At 41.3% G+C, this 19835-nt stretch overlaps 1 protein-coding gene across 2 annotated transcripts in view; it reads right to left on the bottom strand.

The window, feature by feature from the left end:
• Window positions 1-19835, bottom strand: part of RNF169 (ring finger protein 169) — an 85337-nt gene that overhangs the window by 16085 nt on the left and 49417 nt on the right. Inside the window, exons 3-4 of one of the 2 annotated variants that reach the window (XM_045816148.2) lie at window positions 12112-12258; window positions 7678-7796 (exon numbers count right to left, since the gene is read on the bottom strand). In XM_045816148.2, coding sequence (XP_045672104.2) covers window positions 7678-7796; window positions 12112-12258 — 266 coding nt within the window. The remainder of the gene's footprint in view (window positions 1-7677; window positions 7797-12111; window positions 12259-19835) is intronic. The other variant, XM_045816149.2, reaches the window with a different exon arrangement.

Genomic DNA, 19835 nt, shown 5'->3' with positions numbered 1-19835 from the left:
TTTGAGAGAGTGAGGGGTAGGGGCAGAGGGAGAAAGAGAATCTTAAGCAGGCTTCACACTCAGTGCAGAGCCTAGCACGGGGCTCAGTCTCACAACCCTGATCATGACCTGAGCCAAAACCAAGAGTCAGACACTTAATTGACTGAGCCACCCAGGCACCCCTATTTGGATCGTATTTTTAAAAAATCCCTTCTGTCTTTTATTTGGAGAGTTTAAGTCATTTACATTTAATGTAATTACTGATAAGGAAGGACTTAACTTCTGCCATTTTGCTATTTGTTTTCTATATGTCCTATACCTTTTTTGTTCCTCAATTCTCCATTAATGCCTTCTTTTGTGTTAGACACTTCCTGTGTGCCATTTTGAGTCTCTTCTTGTTCCTTTACTAAATATGTTTTATTTATTTCCTAGTGATTGCTATGGGGATTAGAATTAACATCTTAATTTACAACAATCTATTTCAAAATTAATATCAATTCAATTTCAATAGCATACAAAAGCTTTATTCTATATGACTCTATTTTCCCCTTTTACATTATTATTGTTACATGAAGAGCCACAAAAATCATGATGGTAAAAACATCTTAGCCATAAACACATTATTATTATAGTATTTGGTCAAGATAAGAGACTTCAAAATACTGGCTGAGAATAGTCAAGACTAGTGAACTTGGTAATATTCTCAGGGTTGGAAGGACTCAAACAACATCTTCACTAAAAAATAAAAGAAGTAACTACTCTCACTAGTTTGTGCACATCCATTTCTGTACGCCCACACCCTAAGACATAGTGGATATAGCTAATAAATTTCTTATAAATGAAAAAAAAGATGCACAGAAACACCTCTCTCCTCTTTATGAAAAAAAGAGAAAACTTCAACATTTATTAGGAATGTAGTTATCTGTCAGGCACTAAGCTGCTTTAAATATATTGTATCTCATTTATTTATTTATTTTTAAAGATTTTATTTATTTATTTGACAGAGAGAGAGAGACAGGCAGTGAGAGCAGGAACACAAGCAGGGGGAGTGGGAGAGGAAGAAGCAGGCTCCCAGCAGAGGAGCCTGGCGTGGGGCTCGATCCCAGAACGCGGGGATCACACCCTGAGCCAAAGGCAGACGCTCAATGACTGAGCCACCCAGGAGCCCCTGTATCTCATTAAATACGTACAGAAACCCTATGAGATAAGCATCATCATCCTCATTTAACAGACAAAGAACTGAGGGAAGTGATCTTCCAAGGTCACACTGAAGCCAAGGTTTAAACCCATATCTCTATGATTTTAAGCCTGTGCTCTTTCTACCACAGCATACTGATCTTACATTCTACTCTACTCTGCCACAGAACAGACCCAGCACATCTAGGGAAGCGCTCTCTTCCAAACACATAACGAAGTCATAAACAAGAGAAAGCAGCATTGTCTGAAAGGCAACTGGCTTAAAATTTCCATTGCCAAGAGACCAGATGGTTTCTGGGATGTAGAGTTAGGCTAAAAATACCCACAACCACAATGAATCTGACTTACAAACAAAGAAAAGGAGGGGCAGCCAGTATAAACATGCAGCTGGAAAGCTAGAAGATTTATGCTTATAAAACACTGCTTAAAGGGTTTTTAAATGGCAATACATGATACAAAACATTAGATAGCTCATGCTCTCAACTGTTCAATCATCACTCTCACATACCCAAACCACATTAGTTTTTTAATTGAACTCTCAGGTCTGGTAGAGCTGAGTTCCACCAAGAAGCTAAAGGCTGGGGGCGCCTGGGTGGCACAGCGGTTGAGCGTCTGCCTTCGGCTCAGGGCGTGATCCCGGCGTTGTGGGATCGAGCCCCACATCAAGCTCCTCTGCTGTGAGCCTGCTTCTTCCTCTCCCACTCCCCCTGCTTGTGTTCCCTCTCTCGCTGGCTGTCTCTCTCTCTGTCGAATAAATAAATAAAATCTTCAAAAAAAAAAAAAGAAGCTAAAGGCTGGCGAGGAGCCTCCTTCTAGCCCCTAGCTTGCATGTACGAGCCCTCCCAACCAGCACCACCACATGTACACATACTTGAATGAAACCAGCAGCTTCCTTAGGCCCAGGTGTAGCTGCCATGCACCCAGAAATGGGTGAGATTTTGTTACAATCCTTCCTTTATATATTTATGATCTGGGTTATCTGCCTTGTGGACGCTAGTGTTCTTTTTTTTTAAGCGTACGATTTAATAATTTTTAATTCACAGTTATCTAACCATTACCACGATCGATCTTAGAACGTTTCCATCACCTCAGTCCCCTCAAATGGCAGGATAACTCGACGGGTTCTTACTTATGTCTGTTAAAACAAGGCAGGGTATAAATTAAACAGAAGGAAGGCAGCTTTCCCTTGCAAAGGTGGATCATTTCAAGACCAGGTTCCAAGTACGGAGCCTTTGGTCACAAGGGTCCTGACAATGGTGTGATAAGAAAGCGCATAGGTTTGAAATAAAGAGAGCCCTGAGTTCCAGTTCCAACTCTGTCACCCTAATGAGGTGAGCTACTCAACCTGTCTGCACTGCATGTTCCTTGGCCGTAAGATGGGAACAGTATCATAAAACTTGTAGGACTAATGTGAGGACTAAATGAAACGAGGAAGGTAGGGTACTCAACACGACAGGAGGCACTAGATAAAAGCTAGTTCCCCTGGTGCAGAGCCCACTCACTCACTATCCCACCCTCTGAAAACTACCAGCTATTTCTGTCCTGGTAGAGCAGAGAGATCACGGACAGCTCTAAAATCTGCCCCTCTCCTTAAGTTCCACACCACTTCTCCTTCAGCTAGCTTCCCTTTTCAAGCAGATTCCACTACTTTTAACAACATTTGTCTTAATAACCAGGCCATCTGCTTGATTTCTTTCAATTCCTTTATCCCTCCCCAACACACACACACGCACGTGCGCGCGCGCGCGCGCGCGCGCGCGAGAGAGAGAGAGCACAGGACATGCCCCAGGCCGTCACCAAGTCTTTGGCTTCTTGTAACTTACTACCTCATCTTTCTTTCAGTCTCCTCTCCCTCATGGCTACTGTTGGACTACTCCCCACACACAACCTGCTATGTCTAATCCTTAAATTTTTCCAGAAGTTTCCAACTACCCTCACCCCCTTTCTTTTCGTGTCACGGCCTTATCCTTTCCACTCTTTAAAACTCTGCTTTAAGCCACTTCTAGATGCTTCGATTTTAGAGGTCAAAAGGATCTTAAGAAACCACCCAGGAAAAATCCCTGCCCAGCCCTGGAGATGGGGGACAATGGGGTAAGAGCCAAGAAACCTCAGTTCTATCTCAGATTCCTACTATTCTAGCTATCTACGATTTGGCAAACCATGTTTTCTCTCTAGGTTTTAGTCTTCTCATCAATAAAACAAAAGCATTAGATAATATTTAAGATCCTTTTCAGCTCTAAGAGTCCACATTCTAAAAAAATATAACAAAAGAGTGGCAGTAATAGTCACTGAACTTACCATGTGCCAGAAATCCTGTTAGGCACCATTTACTTAAAATACAATTTTGTATGGAATGGCAATACTGGCATCACTGCATTTCTATTTTTGTTTTTCATTTTTTAAACTGGAAAGAGGATACATGGTTTAATTATATTCCTTTTTATGATTATGCCCTATTTCCAAGAAGAATCCAAAGTGACTTACTGCCAAAATACATAAAGACTGAGTCTTAACGGAGGATAAAGATCACATTAAATAATAAATATGGAAAAAGTATACCAAACGTTTTGGTGTTTTTTTTTTAATTATAGGCCATGTTGGAAAGTCATGATGACTGAATTGAAAACCCTGTCCTGATTCTAAACCTCCCGATAGCAAAAGCAAAGAGGAAGATGCAGCTGGACAGAGAGCCTTTTGCAAAGACACCACCGCAACAGAGAAAGTTTTTCCAGCCTGAGATTTTGGAAGAATCTGCAACCAGGTTTTTTGTTTCATCCTAGCGAGGAGGAAGGGAATGAGGAGTGAGGGGAAATAAATGTAAACAAACAAACCAGTTTCTCAGTATTTAAAATAAAAGTTTAACTTTACAATTATATATCTTACGGTTCAACTTAATTTTTTTCAATTAACATATATTTTGTGATTAACTTAGAGATGATCTTGGATTAACTATCTGCCTCCCCAAGAGACGTTTCATTTTCAATAGGACTGTACAATTTTATGAATAGTGCCTTAAAGCCCTCTTTGCTTTGAATTTTTCACATGAAAAGAGACTGAGCTGTTGGCAAGACTCAGAGCCAGAATCGATTAATGGATTCCTTCCAAAATAACCATCCTATCAGGCCTACTCTTACCTCCATGCCTTTGGGCTTAAGAAAGAAACGTTTATGAAGTAGATAAGTAGAACAAATGCAGATTGACTTGATTTAAATACAGTTGTAAAAACTTTCAAAGCTTTTACATATGACCTCTCTTTAGGAAAAGAATTTACTGAGAATTACGGAGAAAACCTATTCTTTTGTTGCTGTTTAACACATGGAAAAAAATGCATTTGAAATATCCAAAAGCTATTACTTGTTTTAATGTGCTAAAATATATGTAACATAAAAGCTATCACTTTAACCATGTTAAGTTTACAGCCACATCGTTGTGCAACCATCACCATGCTAATTATTTTTTTAATATATCCATAAGCTACATCCCATTGTGTTAGAGTAGGCAGTTAGTTAGGCTTTAACAGGACGCCTGGCGGCTAGCCAAGTGGGGAAGGTGTGTCGTGGCTCACTACCGCCATCAGGGAAAGTTAGAGACCCGTCTTGGCAGCGCTCCAAAAACACAGCCACAGACGCCAGATCAAACCGGACAGACCCAAGACAAAGAAGGCCAGAGACACTGAGCAAGTAAGGGAGAAAAGGTGTGAAACCCTGCTCCCAAGAACCAAGGGATAAGTATTCCACCCCCTAGGGAACAACTGTCAATAAAAGACAGACGCCCAACCCCAGGGTGCACAGCTCTCCCTGGGCTTGCCCGTCCTCACATCTCAGCAGTGGACTCTCACTTTCATAAACTTTCCTACTTGTACTGCTCAACTGGTGTGTCTGGTTTATCCTTGAATTCTTTCTCGCAAGGAGACCAAGAGCCTTCAGCCGCATCTGTGGGATGGGCTGGGTCAAGGCCTCAGGGCCCGGGGTCTCCCCAGTTCACCTGGCAACAATTTCAGCACTAGCAAATCCATATTGTTTTTCTAAGTATCCTTTGGAACTGAAATTTAAATATTTTCTTATCTAAGGAAAAAAGCATGTTGACTACGTAAGAGAGGTGATTTACAGTATTACCATAATCGATTTTCCAACCTAACGTTTCCATGACATCAGCAAACTATGTCCTAAAAAGATGAGCCGACTAACCAAATCCAATGAACTGTTGTAATAACTGTACTAATAGCTAAACTCAGCCCACAACCTTGGATATTTGGAAAAAATGAATGCTGAAATATATAAAATCAACTGCAAACACTCCTTAATAATAAAATGTAATGCGACTCTTTTCCTATAAATCAGTCCCACTGTGGCTCCATGATATGGAGTAAGGGCAAGGGTGGGCCAAGGAGCAGGAAAAGAAGATATATTACAGAGATTCTAGAGCCGTAGGTAATCAAAAGCAAAGCCCCGGACACCTGGGTGGCACAATCAGTTGGGCCCAAGAGTCTGCTTGAGAGTCTCTCCCTCTCCGTCTGTCCCTCCCGCTCATGCTCTCCCTCCCTCTCTCTCTCTCTAATAAATAATTAATCTTTTTTAAAAAATTAAAATTTAAATTTAAAAGAAGCAAACCCCTCTGTAAAGGCTTTACATTTTAGCCTTTAGAAAGAATTTTCTAGGTTCCTTGCTAGGCATTTCTAAGCAATGTCGTATTAACCCACTACCTCCTTTACAAGAATGAGTCGCAACAGCAGAGACTGGAATTGGTGATAACTAACTGGGGCAATGTGGCCCTGGCATCTTATTTGGATTTGAATAAAAATTTCTCTTTTTTCCAAGTCATTTCAAATTATGAGATACTAATTAACTAATCACAGACTGCCTAAAAGCAACATTTATTTGTTTTAGGGCGTATTTGTTGTGACTTAATTGGAATGAATGATATGATCTTTTTCTCTTTTCAGTAGATCTCCCTTATCATCATTAAAATACTCCTGCTACAAATGGGGGCAACTCCATATATATAATCAGCAGCTGAAAAATTCAAAGTCAAGCAATCTTGAATTTTTTCACTTTAGAGGGCATCTACGGTTCCAGCTCATAGGCACAACGGAAGAGTTTCATCTTTACCATAAATGGAAAGCACCCTGGCTTACATCTGACTTATTGGGTTCCGATTACATCAACCAAACCTAAGTGGCTACAATACAGTGACCATTAAACAAATGTCAAATGAATGAATCAATACTCTAGGACAGAGCCTTCCTGGAAGAAGGAGTTACCATTACCTAGAGAAGGGGAGGCATTTAGGGGATGGGAGGGGGTTCGTGAATGTTACTCTCAGAAATAACACGAAAATCAGAGGTTTACTCTCAGAAATAACAGGAAAATCAGACTGCTCGAAAAGAACACATACCAAAAAGATTCAGATATAAAAACTACATCAGGGATAATAGTTCTTATTTTATAACATTCTTAAACTTGGAAGCCTTGGGGGGTTTCATTTATTAGTGATTAACAATTAAAAGCCTCAAAATAAAAGAATAAAATAAATAGGTGTAGGTCCACAGGGGCCGCAAGAAAGGGAGATCTACCTTAATGGGGTTGCTGGGAAGGAGGAGAGAAACCCTAGAGATCAGGGTGAGCAATGCCAGCTTTAACCAGAAAGAGCAACAAAATGGCGTAAGATGATGTCTTTTCATTTTATATTAAAACAGAGAGCATGGCACATAGCTCTTCACAAAATTTGTCTGCTGAATGAGTGATTCCTTCCTACCATCCCTCCTCCATTTCTTCTTCCCTTCCTCCTATTTATGTATCCCTCTTCCCTCTTCCTTCCTCCCTCCCTCCCTCCCTCCCTCCTTTCTTCCTTCCTCCCTCCCTCCCTTCCTTCCTTCCTCCCCCCTCCCTCCCTCCCTTCCTTCCTTCCTTCCTCCCTCCCTCCCTTCCTTCCTTCCCTCCTTCTCTTTTTTCTTCCATCCTTCCTCCTCCCTCCATTATCCAACATCCATCCATTTCCTCCCTCCTTTCCTCCCCACAGCCTGCAAAGTCTAAAGGATCAAGAGATTCCTTGACAAGGACCTTAGAAACTTTTCAGTTTGCCCTCTTGAAACCCATTCAAGATATATTTTAGTTCTAGGCATTGAAAATAAAATGAACTCTGGCCTCACTTCCTACTAAGAGAAAAAAGTCCACAGAGAGAACGGATGGATATTGTTAGCAGAAGCTGTCTTTGTGGTCCCCTCCCAGGATAGAAGGGTCACGCTTCGCAGCACAGAAATTAGCATAATCCTACCCTGAGGACACCAGAAATAGGTAAAAATTACTTTTAGATCAGCCCCTTGTTCCTAATAGATACTTGAAAACCAATTCCCACATCATTCCCCCCTTCCCACCTCCCGCAAAGTGGCTGCAACAAGTACTTTTGTTCCTCCCCACCCCCCACCCCCCACCCCCCTCATTCCCTTTAGTCTCGTGCTTCAAAATGAAAGAACTGCGACTGAACTCAGTCTCAGTCTCTTACCCTGCCAGGAAAGCTAAGGAGTAGGAGTTGTTCTTGGAAACAAATGCCGAGCGATGGGTCTGTGTCATCTTGCCTCGGGAAGGTTCTTCGTTCTCTGAATCTGAGAGGCGTGCAGGACACTGGCAGGAGACAAGGGAGACAACACTGTCTATTTGGTGTGCCCATGACTCTCCCAAAGCTATTGTTTCACAGCTATTGTAGGTCATTTCCCTCTGAGCCCCCATGTTTCCGACTGCCTCTTGGAGGTCCCAATCTGGATACCCCAATGTAGCTCAAACTTAATATATCCAAAATTCAATGCACTCTTTTTTTCTCTAAGTCCCACTACCAACCCAGCTAGAAGGCCCAATGTCATCTCTGACTCTCTCTCCTGTCCCTTTCTTCAAAGTCATAACAACACTGTATGGAGGTTCTGAATACACCCAGTACTTATCAATATTTTATTTCATTTGTGTTTACTATCAGCCCTATTAAGAAGGGATGACCTGTCTTCTCCAGGTGGCAAACAGGCTCAGAATAGTTAACGTGCCTAGGACCATAGAGTTAGTAGGTAGCTAGCACTAGGACTTCAATCCAGAGTGTCCGTCTCCAAGCTGCCTCTATGCCAGTTCTACTCTACTCCATTCTACTCCTAAAATGCCGTTCAGGTCTCACTCTTCCCATGTATACTCACTGTCACTGCCTTTCCTTGGAATCTCAACCTCTTCTGCATGGACTGGTGCAATAATCTACTTACAGGTCTTGCTCTCGCCAGCCTTTCTTCCCTCTAATCCTACCATCATACAGCACACGGATACAATCCTATTACTCTGCTCTCCGTGTACCATCATAGCCTTTCTAAGCCTCTCTTCTGGGCACGCTATTCCCTTTGCCTAAAACTCTCATTCCACATTCTCTGCCTAAAAAATATTCATTGGCCCTTCGGGGGCATTTCAAATGCCACTTTTTCTGCAAGGGCTTCTAAATACCCCTAGACTCAGCTTTTTACATCTTGTTGATACTCATGCAGTTACCTTCATTTTATTTTGGGCTCTCTTTTTGAGTCTTTCAATTTACATTTAAAGTTTCTTTATATGCGGGGCGCCTGGGTGGCACAGCGGTTAAGCGTCTGCCTTCGGCTCAGGGCGTGATCCCGGCGTTACGGGATCGAGCCCCACATCAGGCTCCTCCGCTATGAGCCTGCTTCTTCCTCTCCCACTCCCCCTGCTTGTGTTCCCTCTCTCGCTGACTGTCTCTATCTCTGTCGAATAAATAAATAAAATCTTTAAAAAAAAAAAAATAAAGTTTCTTTACATGCACTTAGAAAAGACGTCAGAAGGGTCGTTACCAAAATGTTCATAAGGGTTATCTCTACGCTGTTGGATGATGAGCAATTTTTCACTTTTTCTTTGCTACGACTGTAACTGTTATACCACATTGTTTTCCAACAATTCGCACTGTTATTAACTGTATCATAACAAATCGTAAGTTTCACGTCCATTTTATTTCCACTCCAAACTGATAACAACGGATGGTAATTTCTTCTTCTAGAATAAGCACCTTCCTCCCTCCATTTGAATTCAACTTGATAAACACGAGTCAAACACCTGTGACGTACCAGATACCGTAGGAGATTTTAAAATAGCTAGGACACATTTCCCTTACTCAACGAGCTTATAAGTCTAGCAGATAAACCCAAATACACAAGCATACTGTAAGGGAGAAGGAAATAAGTCCTGTAAATTTACAAAGTTGGGAGAGGAGAGAGTAGATGATAGGAGCAGAGAAACAAGTGAGGAAGCCCTACAGGCTCCGGGAAGGTGACAGCTTTTGCACTGGGCACGGACAGATGAACAGCCTTTCAACAGGTAAGCAGGTGGCATGAAAATGCAGAGCAAAGACCGTAAGGAGGAAAAGCATGAAGTTATATATTTGGGGGAACACAAACATCTCCGTTCCCTAGAATTCGGGGGTCTGAGCAAGGATGGGACGGTCAGTTAGAACAATACTAAGGACCTGAATTCTCATTTAATTCCATAGGAAATGGGGAATCACCAGGTCATTTGGGACAGGACAGTAAAATGATCAGTTCGGCTCTAATCATATTGCTCTCTCTATAAAATACATTCCATCAGCTGGCTTTCCCCTGAGCCTCCCTTGGAGCCTCTCTTTGGTCCCAATTTGAATGTAGACTAAATGAAATTATTTTTCCTTTTTTTTTTTTAAAGATTTTTTTTATTTATTTGACAGAGAGAGAGACAGCCAGCGAGAGAGGGAACACAAGCAGGGGGAGTGAGAGAGGAAGAAGCAGGCTCCCAGCGGAGGAGCCTGATATGGGGCTCGATCCCAGAACGCTGAGATCACGCCCTGAGCTGAAGGCAGACGCCTAACGACTGCGCCACCCAGGCGCCCCTGAAATTATTTTTCCAATACCAAAAAACTCTTAAGACATATTTGAAGCAAAACCAGAGCCATTTAAAAGTCCTCAAAAAGACAAAAGCAAACAGGAAAAGAGGTTAAATCACAAAAATCTAAAACTTTTAAGTGTTTATAAGTCAGATTTTCTTCAACGTGTTTTTGCATACAAAATTTTGTGAAACTGGCTATTACCAAAAAAACAAAAACAAAAACAAGTCTGAGGTTTTATACTTCCTGATTACTTTTAAGATTGCGATTAGGTTACAATTCCTTTTAAAACTACAAAATGCAGTTGATTTCTATGGTAGTGGCAAAGGAAAAATTAATTAGAGCCATTTCCTGGCCTTGACATGAATTAATACTAGAGATCATTTCTGGAGGAAACTTGGATCTGGCAAGGCCAAAACCAGCAGGTTCTTTCTATCAAAGGACCACAGTGGAGGGTAAGCTCTCTTTATCAAGATCAGTTTGTCCTAAAGAGAAAGGTCCTTCTGGGTCATCTTCCCTAAGGGATCTCAAGGACGGCCCTGTTGGGGTGAGGAGGCAGAGCTGCAGTCTAGAGATCACAGACCACAGTCGGGGCTATTAGTCAGAAAACACACTGTATGCACAAGGCAATCATATTTTACTCCTGCCTTCCTAGCTAAATTGCATCCTCTCCAGTGTTTTTCCTTTTGTAGTTCCCAATGAACAGAACATTCAGAGTACGCAAGCATTTCATGTTTGATAAACTGAGTCTTTTACAAGGGTGAAACCTCCAAAATGCAAGTGGTTACTTTTAACAAGAATTAAATAATAACAATTATTATTGTTACAACTGGGATCAAAAATGCACATGCCTGTTGACAGCAGCAAATACCATTGATCCAAGAAAGCTTAAATAATTCCATTTCCTGAAGTTCAGGGAAAATGCCTTTGCAAAGAGTAAAGCAAAAGAAATTAACTAACCTGGCCGAAATTGTACAGCTTGTTACAATGCTGGGACCTGTTTAAGAGGCCGACTTCTGGTACAGAGATTGTGTTTTCCTCTATTCTACATTGTCTGTCTTATATATAGTAAGGCTTCATTAATCCCAGCTAACTAGAAAGTTAACCTGAAATACTAACAAGTCTAAATCACGAACTATTTTAAAAGATTACAACTCTGGGGCGCCTGGGTGGCACAACGGTTAAGCGTCTGCCTTCGGCTCAGGGCGTGATCCCGGCGTTCTGGGATCGAGCCCCACATCAGGCTCCTCCGCTATGAGCCTGCTTCTTCCCCTCCCACTCCCCCTGCTTCTGTTCCCTCTCTCGCTGGCTGTCTCTATCTCTGTCGAATAAATAAATAAAATCTTTAAAAAAAAAAAAGATTACGACTCTACAGATATCTTAAGTACACACAGCAAGCCACAGGAAATGTCTGATCCAATATGATGTACTAAAGAAAAAAACTCCGTTGTAATTATCCATTTGAGCATCCAGTGGGCCTTCCAAAAGTACTTTCTTACATACATTAAATATACCACTTACAACCCCAGGAATTTGCTTGGTACATAAGTAAAGAAAAAAGTTCAGGCAAGATTTGGCAAGATCGGAAGTCTTATTAGGGTTAAACTAAGTCATCTAATATTGAAGACCTACGTTATATCTAGCTCTGTGTTGCTCAAGGTACTGAAAAGAATAGAGGGAAATCAAACACAAGGTTTAAGGAAACCTAGTTGAGGATATAAGATGTTCAAACCTCAAACGTCAAATAACACATAAGTCAAAAGGACAACATACGTATAAAATTTCCCCAAGTAGCATTCTATACCGGGTATTTCCCCTCACTCACTGTTTTCCCCCAACTGTTCCCTTAATCTTTCCACCCAAGTCTATTGTCCATTCGTGAAGTATTCTCTCCAGCTCTCATCTGGAGGCTAAATTCTTCACTGTCCACTACACAGTCAACAGCTATGACTGCTCTCACAGCTCACCAACACAGGTTCCCAGACCCATGTCACCTGGGCTAAGGACTGATTTGGAGCCGGCTGTCCACCAAGACGGTGATCTACTTACATGTTCCAGATCTGTCTTCAGTACTAACGGCTCATCTCTCTTTCTCTGGTCATCCATTTTCCTTTTCCCTGTTTCCGTATCCTCCGATAACAGCTTGTGGATTTGATCTTCAGAAGTTTTCTCCTCTTGTAACTTTTCCTCTCTCTGCTAGAAATACAGATCACACAGCGAAGGAGAGTTTTAGGCAACGGCAGACGTCAAAACATCTATTGCTCGGTAGTCTATCAGAACAAACAGATCACACGGCAGTATGAGACTGTTTTTCTTTTTTTTTTTTTTTTTTTTTTAAAGATTTTTATTTATTTATTTGACAGAGATAGAGACAGCCAGCGAGAGAGGGAACACAAGCAGGGGAGTGGGAGAGGAAGAAGCAGGCTCCTAGCGGAGGAGCCTGATGTGGGGCTCGATCCCAGAACACCGGGATCACGCCCTGAGCCGAAGGCAGACGCTTAACCGCTGTGCCACCCAGGTGCCCCTGAGACTGTTTTTCTTATTAGATATAAAGCTCTCTTAATTTTTAAGTAAGTCTGCTTTTACTTGACTCTTGCCGAACATTCACTGCGTGGCTTAAGACTTACGTGCTCTGCATGCTTGAGCAATATGAAATGATAAAAGCTAAGAGAATACACATAATCAAAAAACAAGATTTATTCTTAGCCAAAAAACCCTAAAAACATCCCTTATTCCCATAAACCAGATATAACTGTATGAAGTGAGGAGAAGAGCCGAGATGTAGGCCACAGAGGCCAGAGAAGCTGGGTGAGGCAAGCCAGGTCTTCAGTCCTAGAGGCAACAGAAACAGTATCACAGTTTCAATGTTCTGCAATTTATGCTATTATCTTGTGGTCTAGAAGGCAGGTCAAAATACATGGTTTGCAAAGAAATCTAAGGCAGAGGCCTATGCTCCTAATTTGGGGGAGGCAGCAGGGCATTATGAAAATAAGATGAGCTTTGGAATAAAAACCCGGGTTCTAGTGGTTCTGTCCCTTAGTTACCAGCTATATGATCTTGGGCAGATGAAGCATCATAAAGGATCATATGCTCACCTACAAAATAGGGATAATTCTACTTACTCTGCAGATATTGTTGTAAGAAATAAATGAGATAATAATACCAAGCACTTAATGTGGTGTCTCGCTGTGGGCTTATAGTACATTAAGAGTTTCCTTCCCTAGGGGCGCCTGGGTGGCACAACGGTTAAGCGTCTGCCTTCGGCTCAGGGCGTGATCCCGGTGTTATGGGATCGAGCCCCACATCGGGCTCCTCAGCTATGAGCCTGCTTCTTCCTCTCCCACTCCCCCTGCTTGTGTTCCCTCTCTCGCTGGCTGTCTCTATCTCTGTCAAATAAATAAATAAAATCTTTAAAAAAACAAAAATAAAAATAAAAAAAAAGAGTTTCCTTCCCTAATCTCCTTTTATTTTCCTTTCACTGCCTGGGGTTTCAATAAAACTTCAATGCCATAATGTATATCAAAGCAATTACAGGCTACTAATATTTTAAATCATAGTTACAAAAACAAATTAAGCTAAAGAACAAATATTTTTCATTGGCTGTTGCCTCAGGGTTAAAAAGCAAAAACAACAATAACAATAAACAACTAAGATTTAGTCTTATCTTTCCAATTTCTACAGGTCCGATTCCTACAGGCCTGGACTGGTCTTTAACACAGAGTCTAATTCAAGAGTTTACAAATAGACAAAGAACACCATACACAATGTCGTGTCAGGAAGAGGCTCGAATGAAACAATGCACTCCCAACTTGGCCCAAGTCAAACAAGAACCCAAAAGGAAAAAAAGCAAATCCATAGCCAGGGAGAAAGCAAACCTAAAATCTATGTTAACTGCCCACGAGAAAGCTCAATGCCTTTTGATGATATTAGACGAGAACTTCTTGTTCAACAAATTGAGCACAAGCTACACAAAGGGACGGTTCATTTCCAGAGTATGGAGAGGCAGAGTGGCAAAAAAGAGAACAAGTTTTAGCATAAGAATTGCTACCACTGGGACGCCTGGGTGGCTCAGTCCTTAAGCATCTGCCTTCGGCTCAGGGCATGATCCCAGCGTCCTGGGATGGAGCCCCGCATTGGGCTCCCTGCTCAGCGGGCAGCCTGCTTCTCCCTCTCCCACTCCCCCTGCTTGTGTTCCCTCTCTCGCTGTGTCTCTCTCTGTCAAATAAATGAAATCTTAAAAAAAAAAAAAAAAAGAATTGCTCTCACTTATTGAAGTCCTAGGTGTCAGGTGCTGAGCTAAGCACTGTATACACATTATCTCATGTGAGAAAACTAAGCCCTAGGAGTTAGGTAATGGGTTCAGATTCACAGAGCCATAGTCCTGGAGCTAGAATGCAAATCTAGGCTTCTATCAGTGGTTCTCATCCGAAGCTGATGATTTTACATCCCAGGGTACGTCTAACAATGCCTGGAGACACCTTTGGTTGTCACAACTGAAGAGTGTGGGGTGTGTACTCCTGGTAGACAGTGGGTGAGGCCAGGGATTGCTACTAAACCTCCTAAATGCCCCGGATAGCCCCCAACAACAACACACACACACACACACACACACACACGCTGCTATTTTTAATAAAACTATTAAATTTCCTATTTTCTATGTTTTAGTGTTGTTTTGTTTAGTGCTTAATGGTATTTACATACTATGTCCTCTGGTTTTTCCAGTGTTTTAAAGTGTATCCTTCTACTTCCTAATTATGTTTATTGCTGCTCTCAAAATTTTTGACAATGAACTTTGACAACAACTCCGTCTGTGCAACCACCTTTCCATTGCAATGTTGAGTCTCTAACACGCCGTGAACACAGCTAAAAATTTACCAAATCGAAAACCCCATATATGCATTTGAATGTTCACACGAATCAAGTTTGTGTCTTCTCTATACTGCGTTCTGTAGAAGTTAGTTTCTTGTCCCTTTTGACAGTTTTTTGTGAGGACTTGAGAACTTGGCCTCTAGTAAAGAGTTTTCATATTCAGGGAAAGCGCCTCAGGGAGTGTCAGAAAGTAGCATACACACTTGAAAAAAAAAATATCAGTAGCTGCTTTGTACTGAACTCTTCTTTGCTCCAGGCATTAAGTTTATAGAGCTATCCTCATTGAAACATTAAGGGCTCTGTGTGTATCCATCATTATCATTTTATAGACATAAAAATTAACACTCAAGGGTTAAAAGCTGCAGAGATTGAATTCTGAAGAGCTTGGATTTTAAAGCAAACCACTGGCTTCAAATACAGGGTTTCTCAACCTTAGTACTTTTGGGCCACATAATTCTTTGTTATGGGGAGCTGAACAGTCTGAGACGAAGGCTCATCCATAATAAATACCTTATTTGGGAGTAGGAGTTAAGGACAGAGTAACATAACAAGGAAAGAAAGCCAATAAAAGTGGTGTGACAGTTGGTCCAGTAATTGGCTACAGAGGACAATATGAGAAACTGCATGAGATGCATCTCAAGACTGTCAGTCTGAAGTGAGCCAAAGGGAAGCATAGATATCTATTGACTCCTACCTCCCACGGACCAAAGTTTGCTCCGCAGGGTGTTAAATGCCCCTCACGCTGGCTGCACAACTTGAGCAAGTCCCCACGGTGGGCACTGGAACAGCGATAACAGAGAAGTCCAATGCTAACAGCAAGAGGCAGGCCGTAGGAGCTAAACTAGACCTCAGGCTGCACCAAAGCGAGGCTGGCCACTACTGTAAGTGGAGTGATTTCTACCGCTCCCGTTTTTAAATGCTAATTATCAGAGAAAAACTACTGACTTTTGTACATTCATCTCATACCAGTCACACTACCAAGAAACACCATGTAATTTTTTCCTGCAAATTACTTTGCCTTCACTAGTTTTGTTTTGTTTTAAGATTTGATTGATTTGAGAGAGAGAGAGCGAGCACAAACAGGGGGAGAGGCAGAGGCTGAGGAACCAGCCAAGTCCCTCCTGAGTAGGGAGCCTGATGCAAGGCCTGATCCCAGGACCCCAGGATCATGACCTGAGCCAAAGTCAGACACTTAACCGCTTGAACCACCCAGACCCCCCTTCACTTGTCAAAACTAGTGCACCTGGGGGCACCAAAATTTGTTTATCCATTCAAGTGTTGGACATTTGGGTTGCATTTTAGTTTGGGGCTATTATGAATAAAGCTGCTAAAAAAAGACATGTTTTTTTGTGGACAAATGTGTTACTCTCCCTGGCTAAACAGCTACAAGTGGCATTGCTGGGTTACAGAGTAAGTATATGTTTAGAATTATAACGCGATTGTCAAAATGTTTCCCATCGTGGTCATACCTTTTTTTTTTTTTTTTAAGATTTTATTTATTTATTTGGCAGAGAGAGATAGCCAGCGAGAGAGGGAACACAAGCAGGGGGAGTGGGAGAGGAAGAAGCAGGCTCCCAGTGGAGGAGCCTGATGCGGGGCTCGATCCCAGAACGCTGGGATCACGCCCTGGGCCGAAGGCATACGCTTAACGACTGAGCCACCAAGGCGCCCCAGTCTATGACCTATTTTGAACTAATTTTTGCATATTGTATAGAGATCAAGATTCACTTTTACGTATTCATAGGATATTCAGTTTGTGGAAAAGACTGTTCTTTTGTCACTGAATTACTTTTGTGCCTTCGCGAACATCAGTTCACTATTTATGAGTGGGTCTATTCCAGGACTACATTCTAGTCTATTCCATTGATCTATATGTCTTTTCCTTATGCCAATACCATACTGTCTTAATGACTAGCGTTATAGCAATTCTTGAAATCTGGTAGTAAAGTCCCCCAGTAATAACAGTCATTATTCACAGACAACATAGTCCTCCATCTAGAACATCCACCAGAATGTACAGAAAAGCCGCCAGAACTACTAAATGGGTTTCAGCAAGGTTCTAGGATAGAACAGCAAATTATAAAAGTGGATTGTGTTTTCATCTACTCGCATGAACAATTAGAAAATGAAAATTTACAGGCGCCTGGGTGGCTCAGTTGTTAAGTGTCTGCCTTCGGCTCAGGTCATGATCCCAGGGTCCTGGGATCGAGCCCCACATCGGCTCCCTGCTCAGCGGGAAGCCTGCTTCTCCCTCTCCCACTGCCCCCACTTGTGTTCCCTCTCTTGCTGTGTCTCTGTTGAATAAATAAAGTCTTTAAAAAAAAATGAAAATTTAAAAATACCATTTACAATAACATCAAAAATGTGAAATACTTAAGATAAATCTGACAAAAGATGTGGAAACTGAAAATCACAAACATTGTTGACAGAAATTAAAGAAGACCTAAAAAAAATAGGATATATCATGTTGATGGGTCTGAAGACTCAATATTACTGAGATGCCAATTCTCCCCAAATTGATCTATGGATTCAATGCAATCCCAATCAAAATCCCAGAAGGATTTTTTTTTCTTTTTTCTTTTTTCTCCTCCCCCCTCCTCCTCCTCCTCCTCCTCCTCCTCCTCCTCCTCCTCCTTCTTCTTCTTTTTTTTTTTTTTTTTGTAGGAACTGGCAGGCTGATACTAAAATTCAGATGCATATATAGAGAAGGAGTAAGAGCCAAAATAACTTTGAAAAAGAACAAATTGGAGAATGAACACTACCAGATTTTAAGACTTGTTATAAAGCTACAATACTCAATCAAAACAGCATGGTATTGGTATAAAAATGAACAGATCAATGATACAGATAGAATATAGAGTTTAGATATAAACCCACAAACACATAGATAACTGATTTTTGACAAAGGCACAAAGGCAATCCAGTCGAGAAGCAATAGTCTTTTCAACAGACACTACTGGAGCGACTTAATATCTATGTGCACAAAAAGGAACGTGGACCTATACTCACACCACGTATAAAAATTAACTCGAGGGGCGCCTGGGCGGCACAGTGGTTGAGCGTCTGCCTTCGGCTCAGGGCGTGATCCCGGCGTTATGGGATCGAGCCCCACATCAGGCTCCTCCGCTAGGAGCCTGCTTCTTCCTCTCCCACTCCCCCTGCTTGTGTTCCCTCTCTCGCTGGCTGTCTCTATCTCTGTCGAATAAATAAATAAAATCTTTAAAAATAAAAATTAACTCGAAATGGATCATAGGCCTAAATGTAAAGCCTAAAACTATAAAGCTTCCAGGAGAAAACATAGGAGAAAATCTCTGTGAACTTAGGCTGGGCAAAGAATTCTTAAATATAACACCAAAAGTACAATCTACAAAGAAAAAAAAAACTTATAAACTATCTTTCATGAAAGTTAAAAGCTCCTGCCCTTCGAAAGACTCTAAGAGAATGAAAACACTGACACAGACTGAGAAAAAGACATTTGCAAAGCATATACTGGACAGAAGATTTGCATCCAGAACACACAAAGATCGCTGAAAATTCAAAAGCAAGAAAGTATGTGACTGACTTTAAAAATAAGGCAAAAGATTTGAACAGACATTAAACCAAAGAAAATATACGGAAAGCAACTAAACTGATGAAAAGATGTTCAACATCATTAGTCGTTCGGGAAATGTAAATTTTAAAACCACAATGAGATACTACACGCCACTTAGAATGGCTAAAATTAAAAAGACTAACCATACCAAATGTCGGTAAAGATTGAGAGAAACCAGAACTTCTACTGGTAGGAATTAAAATAGTAAAACCACTTGGGAAAAGTCTGGCAGTTTCTTAAAAAATGAAACACACATCTACCATATGATCCAGCCATTTCACACCTAAATATTTACCCTTAGAAGAGAAACAGACTTATCTACACAAAGACATACGTGAATGCTCATAGCAGCTTCGTTTGTAACGGCCAAGAACTGGAAATAACCCAAATGTCTATCAAGAGGCATATAAGGTAAACAGATTGTGACATATCCATACGATGAAATACTCCTCAGCAATAAAAAAATAAAGTACTGAGGCATGCAACAAAGTGGATGGATCTCAATGTAATTGTGCTGAGGGAAAAAGCCGAACAGAAAAGAAAAAAAAGAGATACATTGGACTTCATCCGAATTAAAAACTTTGTGCAAAGGATATTATCAATAAAGTAAAAAGACGACCTAGAGAGTGGGAGAAAATATTGGCAAATCATACAACTGATAAGGATTTAATATTCAACATACATAAAGAGCTCTTACGACCCAACCCAATTCAAAATTCAGCAAAGGGGGCGCCTGGGTGGCTCAGTGGGCTAAGCGTCTGCCTTCAGCTTGGGTCATGGTCCCGGGGTCCTGAGATCAAGCCCCACATCAGGCTCCCTGCTCTGTGGGGAGCCTGCTTCTCCCTCTGCCTCTCCTGCTCCCTCTGCTCATGTTCTCTCTCACTCACCCTCTCTTTCAAATGAACAAATAAAATCTTAAAAACAAACAAACAAAAAAACCCCAAATTCAGCAAAGAACTTGAATAGATTTTTCCCTGAAGAAGAGATGGTCACTGAGCACACGACAAGGTGCTAGACATCATCCTTCATTAGGGAAATGCAAATCAAAATCATGATGAGATGCCCATTAGAATGACTACCGGAAAAAACATTTTTAAAGAAAAAAGAAAATAACAAGTACCAACAAGAATGTAGAGAAACTGGAGCCCTCAGACTTTGCTGGTACGAATGTAAAATGCTGCAGCTGCTGTGGAAAAGCTTGATGATGCCTCAAAAAATTGAACAATTATCCATATGACCCAGGAATTCTGCTCCTAGGTATATACCAAACAAATCTGAAAACCCAAACTCAAAACAAATACTTGTACACCAA

The sequence above is a fragment of the Ursus americanus genome, chromosome 16, assembly GCF_024610735.1.
Source record: "Ursus americanus isolate L20-20 chromosome 16, mUrsAme1.1.p, whole genome shotgun sequence".
NCBI lineage: Eukaryota > Metazoa > Chordata > Mammalia > Carnivora > Ursidae > Ursus > Ursus americanus.
Note: the sequence above shows the minus strand (reverse complement) of the source record. Positions and strands in the feature narration are given on the sequence as shown.